The 12,376-nt window shown below is 44.5% G+C and overlaps 1 protein-coding gene across 2 annotated transcripts in view; it reads left to right on the top strand.

Moving 5' to 3' along the window:
* LOC106606286 (brain-specific angiogenesis inhibitor 1-associated protein 2) overlaps positions 1-6,708 on the top strand; it is a 217,940-nt gene extending 211,232 nt beyond the window's left edge. The window contains exons 15-16 of one of the 2 annotated variants that reach the window (XM_014202430.2): positions 3,100-3,142; positions 3,748-6,708. In XM_014202430.2, coding sequence (XP_014057905.1) covers positions 3,100-3,127 — 28 coding nt within the window. In that variant the 3' untranslated portion in view covers positions 3,128-3,142; positions 3,748-6,708. The remainder of the gene's footprint in view (positions 1-3,099; positions 3,143-3,747) is intronic. The other variant, XM_014202428.2, reaches the window with a different exon arrangement.
* Positions 6,709-12,376: the final 5,668 nt, after the last annotated feature.

Below are 12,376 nucleotides of genomic sequence, written 5' to 3' on the forward strand. Positions count from 1 at the left end.
CCAAACGACACCCATATTCCCTACACAGTGTACTACTTTTGGGCTCCCGAGTGGCGCAGCGGTCTAAGGCACTGCATTTCAGCAGTCACTACAGACACCCTGGTTTGATTCCAGGCTGTATCACAACCGGCCGTGATTGGAAGTCCCATAGGTGGCCGCACAATTGGCCCAGCGTTGTCCGGGTTTGGCCTAGTTTAAATAAAGGTTCAATTAAAAATATATATATATTTGACCAGGACCCATATAGGGTGTACTTTGGGACGCTTCCCTAGTTTCTGGCTCTGTGGATATAGTGTAACACACTAAGTATAATACTGTCTGATCTGATCTAGTAGAGCAGTGGTTCCCAAACTGTTTCCGTTTCTGTTACTGTCCCACCAACTGTTTCCGTTTCTGTTACTGTCCCACCAACTGTTTCTGTTACTGTCCCACCAACTGTTTCTGTTACTGTCCCACCAACTGTTTCTGTTACTGTCCCACCAACTGTTTCTGTTACTGTCCCACCAACTGTTTCTGTTACCGTCCCACCAACTGTTTCTGTTACCGTCCCACCAACTGTTTCTGTTACCGTCCCACCAACTATTTCTGTTACCGTCCCACCAACTGTTTCTGTTACCGTAGCACCAACTGTTTCTGTTACCGTACCACCAACTGTTTCTGTTACTGTCCCACCAACTGTTTCTGTTACCGTACCACCAACTGTTTCTGTTACTGTCCCACCAACTGTTTCTGTTACCGTCCCACCAACTGTTTCTGTTACCGTCCCACCAACTGTTTCTGTTACCGTCCCACCAACTGTTTCTGTTACCGTCCCACCAACTGTTTCTGTTACCGTAGCACCAACTGTTTCTGTTACCGTCCCACCAACTGTTTCTGTTACCGTCCCACCAACTGTTTCTGTTACCGTCCCACCAACTGTTTCTGTTACCGTCCCACCAACTGTTTCTGTTACTGTCCCACCAACTGTTTCTGTTACTGTCCCACCAACTGTTTCTGTTACTGTACCACCAACTGTTTCTGTTACTGTACCACCAACTGTTTCTGTTACTGTAGCACCAACTGTTTCTGTTACTGTCCCACCAACTGTTTCTGTTACTGTCCCACCAACTGTTTCTGTTACTGTCCCACCAACTGTTTCTGTTACTGTCCCACCAACTGTTTCTGTTACCGTCCCACCAACTGTTTCTGTTACCGTCCCACCAACTGTTTCTGTTACCGTCCCACCAACTATTTCTGTTACCGTCCCACCAACTGTTTCTGTTACCGTAGCACCAACTGTTTCTGTTACCGTACCACCAACTGTTTCTGTTACTGTCCCACCAACTGTTTCTGTTACCGTACCACCAACTGTTTCTGTTACTGTCCCACCAACTGTTTCTGTTACTGTCCCACCAACTGTTTCTGTTACCGTCCCACCAACTGTTTCTGTTACTGTCCCACCAACTGTTTCTGTTACTGTAGCACCAACTGTTTCTGTTACTGTCCCACCAACTGTTTCTGTTACTGTCCCACCAACTGTTTCTGTTACTGTCCCACCAACTGTTTCTGTTACTGTCCCACCAACTGTTTCTGTTACTGTCCCACCAACTGTTTCTGTTACTGTCCCACCAACTGTTTCTGTTACTGTCCCACCAACTGTTACTGTCCCACCAACTGTTACTGTCCCACCAACTGTTTCTGTTACTGTCCCACCAACTGTTTCTGTTACTGTACCACCAACTGTTTCTGTTACCGTCCCACCAACTGTTTCTGTTACTGTCCCACCAACTGTTTCTGTTACCGTACCACCAACTGTTTCTGTTACCGTACCACCACCTGTTTCTGTTACCGTCCCACCAACTGTTTCTGTTACCGTCCCACCAACTGTTTCTGTTACCGTCCCACCAACTGTTTCTGTTACCGTCCCACCAACTGTTTCTGTTACCGCAGCACCAACTGTTTCTGTTACCGTAGCACCAACTGTTTCTGTTACCGTAGCACCAACTGTTTCTGTTACCGTAGCACCAACTGTTTCTGTTACCGTCCCACCAACTGTTTCTGTTACCGTCCCACCAACTGTTTCTGTTACCGTAGCACCAACTGTTTCTGTTACCGTACCACCAACTGTTTCTGTTACCGTCCCACCAACTGTTTCTGTTACCGTCCCACCAACTGTTTCTGTTACTGTAGCACCAACTGTTTCTGTTACTGTAGCACCAACTGAATTCTGCTGTGCCCGGGGTAACCCCCCCGTGCATTTTACCAGTAACCCTGTGGTCTCATGAGTCTTTTCAAGTACCCCCTGTGTATAGTCCTAGTACCCCCTGTGGATAGTCCTAGTACCCCCTGTGGATAGTCCTAGTACCCCCTGTGGATAGTCCTAGTACCCCCTGTGGATAGTCCTAGTACCCCCTGTGGAAAGTCCTAGTACCCCCTGTGGATAGTCCTAGTACCCCCTGTGGAAAGTCCTAATACCCCTGGTTGTAGAAACCTGTAGTAGAGAAGGTGCTGTGCTATAGCAGCTACACATGTCCCCTTGACAGCCCTGTGGTTAGGCTTTTTACACATCATGTCTGCTGACAAACATCAGGCTGTGACTTGGCTAAGTTGAGGGCATGAAAATGTGTATTGTCAGTCTTCCATCATTCTTCACAAATCCAGTCAAAGAGCTGGCTTCCCAGACACAGATTAATCCTGTAGTCTTGGAACAAAAAAAAGTATTTCTCAAGCAACCATGATTTTTAAACCAGGAATAAATTGCCTCCCAAATGGAACCCTAATCCCTTTATAGTGCGCTACTTTTGATCAGGACTCTAGTCTAAAGTAGTGCACTATATAGAGAATAGGGTTCCGTTGTGGACACATATCAGGTTTAATTTGTGCCTGGGAAATGAACCCTATATCAGTTAATGTATGTTCATCTGACATCAGACTAACTAGCTGTGCCAATGCCTTTAAGAACTGTGACATCACTATGCATGAATTCATTATGAGAGATGAGCTTTAAGCACCCTATTCCCTACATAGTACACTCAAACGTAGTGCACTGCATAGGGAATACGGTGCAGTTTTGGATGCACACTAAGGTAGTCAAACCCAAGGGTTTTCTTTACCTTCCAGTTTGGGTCCAGAAATGTCCCGGTTCTGAAAGAACAGGACGTCAGTAAGTCACCAGCCTCCATCGCTGCTTGCTCGCTCACTCAGCCAACCAACTAATCACACACTCTCTGGTTCTCTCGGCTGTCATTGGCTGTCTGGCTTCAGTAAGGTGCTGGACATCCCTGTTTTGTTTTTTCCTTTTCCAACCTTCGACCTCTCTGATTGGCTTTCCTTCCTGAGGCGGGGTTTCTTCCAGACAATCCAGGAGGCCCTGGGTTGCAAAATAATGTTTTTCCATGGAGGTAAAAGTGTCGGAAGACTCCTAAGTCCTTCTAACCCTGCCTGTCTGTCCTGTAATCTCAGAGTAAATGTTTAACACTTCACTCCAATAATAAGCACTACATTGTTTGTTCTCGCCTGCATGCTGGCTCTAACATTCACTTTATAAATAATAACTACAGACACACATTGAGAAACAAAAGTATTTAGTCAGTGGAGAATGGCTACTGTTATTGTACTTTCTGGTTTCTATAGGGGTCTCTATAATCTACCAAACAGCAGACTGGAGATAAATACCTTAGGGTTGGGATTAGGGGTTTGACTCAAGTGTCTTCCATGTGTGTTCTATCCAGACTAAACATCTCTCTTCCTTGCTCCCTCTCTCCACAGTGACCGAGCCCTGGAGATTTACTTCAGACAACCCATCAATGATGACAGATCAGCCCCTATATTCTACTAGCAGGGGCCCTCACAGCACCCCTGTGGGTCCCTGGCCCCTCATCCTCCCCTTAACACCCCTGTAGGCCCCTGCGGCTCCCTGGCCTCTCACCCTCCCCTTACCACTCCTGTAGGCCCCTCTGGGTCCTTGGCCTCTCACCCTCCACTTAGCACCCCTGTAGGCCTCTGTGGGTCCTTGGCCTCTCACCCTCCACTTAACACCCCTATAGGCCCCTGGGGCTCCATGGCCTCTCAACCTCCCCTAACACCCCTGTATGCCCCTGTGGGTCCCTGGCCTCTCACCCTCCCCTTAACACCCCTGTAGGCCCCTGTGGGTCCTTGGCCTCTCAACCTCCCCTTAACACCCTTGTGGGTCCTTGGCCTCTCACCCTCCACTTAACACCCCTATAGGCCCCTGGGGCTCCCTGGCCTCTCACCCTCCCCTCACAGCACCCATGTAGGCCCCTGTGGGTCCCTGGCCTCTCACAGCACCCCTGTAGGCCCCTGGCCACTCACCCTCCCCTCACAGCACCCCTGTAGGCCCCTGGGGGTCCCTGGCCTCTCATCCTTCCCTTAACCACCCTGTAGGCCCCTGGGGGTCCTTGGCCCCACCACCTCCCCCTAACCAGCCTGTGTGTCCCTGGCCCCTCACCCTCCCTTTAAGACCGCTGTAGGTCTCTGGCCTCTCTAGCTGTCACAATACTGATAATGATGAACATATATTTTTCATTTCTATGTTCCTGTAACTTTAAATAATGTACAGCAAACTGTCTAAGAGGTTGAAGGTAAATACTGAGAGGGAGGACAACGTGTGGTATGTATATAGGTTATATTACAGTAAATTGATAGTTACACTGGATGTAGATGTACAGTATAACATAAGTACATTTGTAAATACTTTTTCATTTAAAACTATTACTTGATATTTTAAACCAAGTATGCCCAAAGCTCTTCCTGAAGATCTACCATCCTGTAGGTTTTCAATCCAACATACCTGATTCCACTAGTTAAGGTCTGGGTGACCTGCTAATAATTAGAATCAGGTGAGTGAGTGAAAAAGTACAGGACGGTAGATCTTCTGGAAGAGGGTTGGGCAGCCCTGCAGCAGGCCTACATGCTAGCCTAGAACTGCTGTCAACTAGGATGGGCCATAGGGAGGCTCCACCACTACACTTACACTGCCTTGCAAAAGTGTTCACACCCCTCGGATTTCCTCAAATTTTGTTGGTACAAAGTGGGATTAAAAAGGAATAAAATATTTTTTGGGTCAACAATCTTCACAAAATACTCAAGTCAAAGTGGAAGATGTTTTATTGATTTAATATGAATAGAGATTACATAACAAAAATATAGTCGTTGCATAAGTATTGAGCCCCCTAAGTCAATACATTTGACTTAGGGGGCTCAATACATTTGACTTAGGGGGGCGATTACAGCTGTGTCTTCCTGGGTAAATCTTTTAAAGCTTTACACACCTGGATTGTGCAATATTAGCCCATTTTTATTATTTTTAAAGTTCTTCAAGCTCTGTCAAGAAGTCTCGCTATTGATTTAAGCAGATTTATGTCAAAACTGTACCACTCAGGAACATTCACTGTCTTCTTGGTAAAATACTCCAGTGTAGATTTGGCCTTGTGTTGTAGGTTATTTTCCTGCTGAAAAGTGAATTCCTCTCTGTGACTGGTGTAAAGCAGACTGAAGCAGGTTTTCCTCAAGAATTTTGCATGTGCTTAGCTTCATCCCGTTTCTTTTTATCCTGAAAAACTCCCCATGCATACCCATACCATGATGCAGCCACCACCATGCTTAAAAATAAGGAGGCAGTTAGTTACTCAGTGATGTGTTGGATTTGCCCCAAATGTAAGACTTTGCAGTGTTTTTTTTAAGTATTACTTTTGTGCCTTGTTGCATATGTAACCGATGTGAAATGGCTAGTTAGTTAGCGGTAGTGCGCGCTAATAGCGTTTCAATCGGGTGACATCACTCGCTCTCCGACCTTAAGTAGTTGCTCTGCAAGGGCCACGGCTTTTGTGGCGCGATGGTTAACGATGCTTCGTGGGGTGTCAGTTGTTGATGTGCACAGAGGGTCCCTGGTTCAAGCCCAGGTTGGGGTGAGGAGAGGGACGAAAGCTATACTGTTACACATACAAGATGAATGTTTTGCAATATTTTTATTCTGTATATTTGTATTGTTCTTTTCAATCTGCCATTGTAAGTCATTATTGTGGATACTCTACAATGTTGTTGGGCCAACCTCAGTTTTCTCCCATCACAGCTTTTTTTAAATCACCAATGGCCTCATGGTGACATCCCTGAGCTGTTTCAATCCTGCTGCTCAGTTCAAAAGGAGGACTGCATCTTTTATGTGTCTGGGTGGTTTAATACACCATCCACAGAATAATTATTAACTTCACCATGCTTAAATACATATTAAATGTCTGATTTGTTATTGTTACCCATCTACGAATCACTGCCCTTCTTTATAAGGCTTTCAAAAAGGTACCTGGTCTTTGTAATTTAATCTGTGCTTGAAATTCAATACTTGACTGAAGGACCTTACAGATAGATGGTGTATGTATGGGGGATGGAGGAAGGGTTAGTCACTAAAATATCATATCAACCCCTATTACACACACTGAGTCCATATAACTTCAAATCAAATTTTATTAGTCACATGCGCCGAATACAACAGACCTTACAGTGAAATGCTTACTTACGAGCCCCTAACCGACAATGCAGTTGAAAAAAATATGGATAAGAATAAGAGAGAAATGTAACAAGTAATTAAAGAGGAGCAGTGAAAAATAACAATATATAGGGGGGTGCCGGTACAGAGTCAATGTGTGGAGGCACCAGTTAGTTGAGGTAGTATGTGCATGTAGGTAGAGATAATTAAAGTGACTATGCATAGATGACAACAGAGAGTGGCAGTGGTGGGGAGGGGGCAACGTGAATAGTCTGGGTAGCCATTTGACTAGATGTTCAGGAGTCTTATGGCATGGGGGTAGAAGCTGTTTAGAAGCCTCTTGAACCTAGACTTGGCGCTCCGGTACCGCTTGCCGTGTGGTAGCAGAGAGAACAGTCTATGACTAAGGTGGCTGGAGTCTTTGACCATTTTCAGGGCCTTCCTATGACACCGCCTGGTATAGAGGTCCTGGATGGCAGGAAGCTTGGCCACAGCGATGTACTGGGCCATTCACACTACCCTCTGTAATGCCTTGTGGTCGGAGGCCGAGCAATTGCCATACCAGGCAGTGATGCAACCAGTCAGGATGCTCTCGATGGTGCAGCTGTAGAACCTTTTGAGGATCTGAGGACCCATGCCAAATATTTTCAGTCTCCTGAGGGGCAATAGGTTTTGTCGTGCATGCTTCACGACTGTCATGGTATGCTTGGACCATGTTAGTTTGTTGGTGAGGTGGACACCAAGGAACTTGAAGCTCTCAACCTGCTCCACTGCAGCCCCGTCAATGAGAATGGGGGCATGCTCGGTCCTCTTTTTCCTGTAGACCACAATCATCTCCTTTGTCTTGATCACGTTGAGGGAGAGGTTGTTGTCCTTGCACCACATGGCCAGGTCTCTGACCTCCTCCCTATAGGCTGTAGGCTTTAAGGGCACTATGGTGTTGAACGCTGAGCTGTAGTCAATGAATAGCATTGACTACAGCTCAACACATAGGTGTTCCTTCTGTCCAGGTGGGAAAGGGCAGTGTGGAGTGCAATAGAGACTGCAGCATCTGTGGATTTTTGTGGATTTTTTGGGGCGGTATGCAAATTGGAGTGGGTCTAGGGTTTCTGGGATGATGGTGTTGATGTGAGCCATGACTAGCCTTTCAAAACACTTCATAGCTACAGACTCGAGTGCTACGGGTCGGTAGTCATTTAGGCAGGTTACCTTACTGTTCCTGGGCACCGGCACTATGGTGGTCTGCTTAAAACATGTTGGTATTACAGACTCGGACAGGGAGAGGTTGAAAATATCAGTGAAGACACTTGCTAGTTGGTCAGCGCATGTTCGCAGTACACGTCCTGGTAATCCGTTGGGTCCTGCGGCCTTGTGAATGTTGACCTGTCTAAAGGTCTTACTCACATTGGCTGCGGAGAACGTGATCACACAGTCTTCCGGTACAGCTGGTGCTCTCATGCATGTTTCAGTGTTATTTGCCTCGAAGCACAGCTCTGGGCTGTGCTTCCCTTTGTAGTCTGTAATGGTTTGCAGGCCCTGCCACATCCGACGAGCATCAGAGCCGGTGTAGTACAACACGATCTTAGTCCTGTATTGACGTGTTGCCTGTTTGATGGCTCGTCGGAGGGCATAGCAGGATTTCTTATAAGCTTCCGGGTTAGAGTCCCGCTCCTTGAAGGCGGCAGCTCTAGCCTTTAGCTCAGTGCGGATGCTGCCTGCAATCCATGGTTTCTGGTTGGGGTATGTACGTACGGTCACTGTGGGGATGACGTCATCGATGCACTTATTGATGAAGCCAATGACAGATGTGGTCTTCTCATCAATGCTATTGGAGGAATCCCGGAACATATTCCAGTCTATGCTAGCAAAACAGTCCTGTAGCTTAGCATCTGCTTCATCTGACCACTTTTTTATTGATCTAGTCACTGGTGCTTCCTGCTTTAAGTTTTGCTTGTAAGCAGGAATCAGGAGGATAGAATTATGGTCAGATTTGCCAAATGGAGGGCGAGGGAGAGCTTTATATGCATCTCTGTGTGTGGAGTATAGGTGGTCCAGAGTTCTTTTCCCTCTGGTTGCACATTTAACATCTTGATAGAAATTAGGTAAAACTCATTTAAGTTTCCCTGCATTAAAGTCCCCGGCAACTTGGAGCGCCGCCTCTGGGTGAGCGTTTTCTTGTTTGCTTATGGCGGAACACAGCTCATTCAATGCTATCTTGGTGCCAGCCTCTGACTGTGGTGATATGTAAACAGCTACAAACAATATGGATGAGAACTCTCTCGGTAGGTAATGTGGTCTGCAACTTATCATGAGAAACTCTACCTCAGACGAGCAATGGCTCGAGACTTCCTTAGATATCGTGCACCAGCTGTTGTTTACAAAAATACATAGACCGCCGCTCCTTGTCTTACCAGATGCCGCTGTTCTATCCTGCCGGCACATTGTATAACCAGCCAGCTGTATGTTGATATTGTCGTCATTCAGCAACGACTCCGTGAAGCTTATGATGCTACAGTTTTTAATGTCTCGTTGGTAGTTTAACCCCTGTGCGGCCTCGACATCCAGCGAAAAATCATATCCTTATTAGCATAACAAAATTTAAGACATTTTTTTTTTCAATTTTTTTTTCAAATTATATCGTTTTATAGATACACCTCTCCTGAATCGAACCACGTTGTCCGATTTCAAAAAGGCTTTACAGCAAAAGCAAAACATTAGATTATGTTAGAGGAGTATATCGTAAAAGTAGCCACATAGCCATTTTCCGACCAACCACATGCATCACAAATAACCAAAAAACAGCTAAATGCAGCACTAACCTTTGACAATTTTCATCAGATGACACACCAAGGACATCATGTTACACAATACATGCATTCTTTTGTTCGATAAAGTCACAGACCATTCAAACAGTTTTAGAAACTTTAGGGTGTTTTCTATCCACAAGTATTAATTATATGCATATCCTAGCTTCTGAGTTTGAGTAGTAGGCCATTTAAAATGGGAACACATTTTTTTCAAAAATCGCTATCCTAGGGGAACGCCAAGAGGTTAATCTTCCCAATAACTCGTCCATTTTATTGTCCTAAGATTGCATGTTTGCGAGCAGAATTGCGGGGAGTGGGGGTTTATTCGATCGCCGCCTACTCCTCAGAAGGCAGCCTGCCCTCCGGTCTCTCTATCTCCACCTCCTCTTCACGCAGATCACTGGGGTTGGGGCCTGTTCCTGAGGGAGCCGTATATCCTCCTCCTCGGGCTCGTCAGAGTCGTGAAAGAAGAAAAAGGATTCTGCTAGTCCGTGGTGAGTAATCGCAGTCCTGATGTCTAGAAGTCATTTTCGGTCATAAGAGACGTTAACGGCAACATTATGTATAAAAATAGTAAAACAATAAGTTACAAACAACGCAGATAAAACAAAAAAACAATCGGTTGGGGGCACGTAAAACGTCTGCCTTCTGCTCCGGTGCCATTTGCTCCGGCGCCAACTTTTGTTATTTGTTAAGCCAAACTAATTTAGGCTTGCCTGAACAAAGGGGCTATATTTTAGTTATCTATTTTTATCAATCTTCAAAAAAATATAAAAATCTTCCACTTTGACATTGGCGTAGTTTGAGTCGATCGTTGACAAAAAAATACTATTATATACATTTTAATCCCACTTTGTAACACAATAAAATGTGAAGAAATCCAAGGGGTATGAATACTTTAGCAAGGCACTGTAGATAGTTCATGTCTTCTTGCAGTTAAAAAGGTGTCGAAGTTTGTTAGACCAATCCATTTGTTTTAATTTGTACAAATCATGTTTTTCCATAATAGACCTCAGTATTCTTTGATACAACACTGTACATCCTATAGATAGACTACTAATTTACAGTATGAGCATAGTAGAGCATTGAAGGAAGGCTTGCAGAAACCCGGTCAGATACGCATATCACAAACTCTTCCTTGTTCAGTCCATACCGATCTTCTTTGCAGTGAAATGAGGTACCTTACAGCAATGTGTCCTCAAGCTAAGGCAGGGGTCATTTAGCAGCTCATGGAAATGGATAGTGATGTACAATGAATGTGATCAAACATAACTGCAAACATTAGCTAATGCTTCTGTACAGGCCATAGACCATCATAAACAACACACCATATTGTCTATGAGTCATGATACAGTATGCCCAGTAACATGGGAACTGTGCCTTCTGTCTGTCTGTCTGTCTGTCTGTCTGTCTGTCTGTCTGTCTGTCTGTCTGTCTGTCTGTCTGTCTGTCTGTCTGTCTGTCTGTCTGTCTGTCTGTCTGTCTGTCTGTCTGTCTGTCTGTCTGTCTGTCTGTCTGTCTGTCTGTCTGTCTGTCTGTCTCGTCTGTCTGTCTCGTCTGTCTGTCTGTCTGTCTCGTCTTCGTCTGTCTGTCTGTCTTGTCTGTCTGTCTGTCTGTCTGTCTGTCTGTCTCGTCTGTCTTCGTCTGTCTGTCTGTCTGTCTGTCTGTCTCGTCTGTCTCGTCTGTCTGTCTGTCTTCGTCTGTCTGTCTGTCTGTCTGTCTGTCTGTCTGTCTGTCTGTCTGTCTGTCTGTCTGTCTGTCTGTCTGTCTGTCTGTCTGTCTGTCTGTCGTTTCCTATGCAGCTTCAGGTTAAATCATCATCCTAAAACACTGCTATAAGCAATGGGAACATAGATCACTTTTATCTCGATATTGTTTGTTATATTGTTCTTCAGAATGTCACAAATGTTGTTTTCTTTGATTTAGATTTTTCGAAAATGTTTGATCAGTCTGCTAAGTAATTATACTGTAAACAAAATGTTTGTGTTACTTGAATATGTTAAACTACTACTGTACTACTACATACTCTAATGGTAGAATACAAATAGAGAAATGCTATGAATTCCCTTCTACATTTTCTTCTTTTTAAAGTGAGAATTATAACTTTATATTAAGATGTTAGCTAGCTATAGCAGAAATAATAGCTGATATGATTTGACGTTCAGATTTAGTTTCCCACCTCAGAATAACAAATAGAATGTTATTGTCATAGTGTGATCATGCTGACTCAGTATTATACACTGTAGACCTATCTGAAATCACACCCTGTTCCCTTTAGTGCGCTACTATTAGTCAGAGCCAATCTGGGCACTATGTAGGGAATAGGATGCCATTTTGAACACTTAATGATTGTCTTTAATAGGGGTCAGAGAAAGGACAGTGGTCACGCAGGTTAGTGTGGAGGTATGAGAGAGAGAAACTGATATGAGTGTAAGAATCGGAGTCTCAATAGATACCACTGGTTTGATCCAACATTAGACCACTGTTTGAGAACAGGTAAACCACTGGCTAGGCACACCAGAAGGGTTTCAAATACATTTTATACGGTTTTATATTTTCTCACTCTGTTTCTGTATTGTACAAAAATTACCTTTGTACACATTCATGACCTTGTATGAAATAAAACAGCTGGACACAAGAAATGTTGAAATGTTGTGTACTAACTACTTCTATGCATGTCAGAAACAAAGGATGAAGAACTGGGTTGGGTTCAGTAGAGCACACCGTGACCATATGAAGAACTGGGTTGTGTTCAGTAGAGCACACCGTGACCATATGAAGAACTGGGTTGTGTTCAGTAGAGCACACCGGGAAAGTAGCAAAAAAAAAATTGCAGGAGAAAAAGTTGCTGCAAACAGCAATGAAATTGGGTGCTGCCTGGCTTGTGAGCTGAAAAAGACCGTTGCATGGAAGCATTATACGTCGTCCCCCTTGTACATGTAACAAACAAAAAAACGATGTGCAAGTTAAGTTGATAGAGCGAAGAGAAGTGGACTTATTTCAGGTTTAATTGAAGGTTCAATATATTTCAGATACCATATTACTTAGCTTTCCTCAAAACGTATACATACACATACACAGTTGAAGT

This window comes from Salmo salar, chromosome ssa06 (assembly GCF_905237065.1).
Source record: "Salmo salar chromosome ssa06, Ssal_v3.1, whole genome shotgun sequence".
NCBI classification, from domain to species: domain Eukaryota; kingdom Metazoa; phylum Chordata; class Actinopteri; order Salmoniformes; family Salmonidae; genus Salmo; species Salmo salar.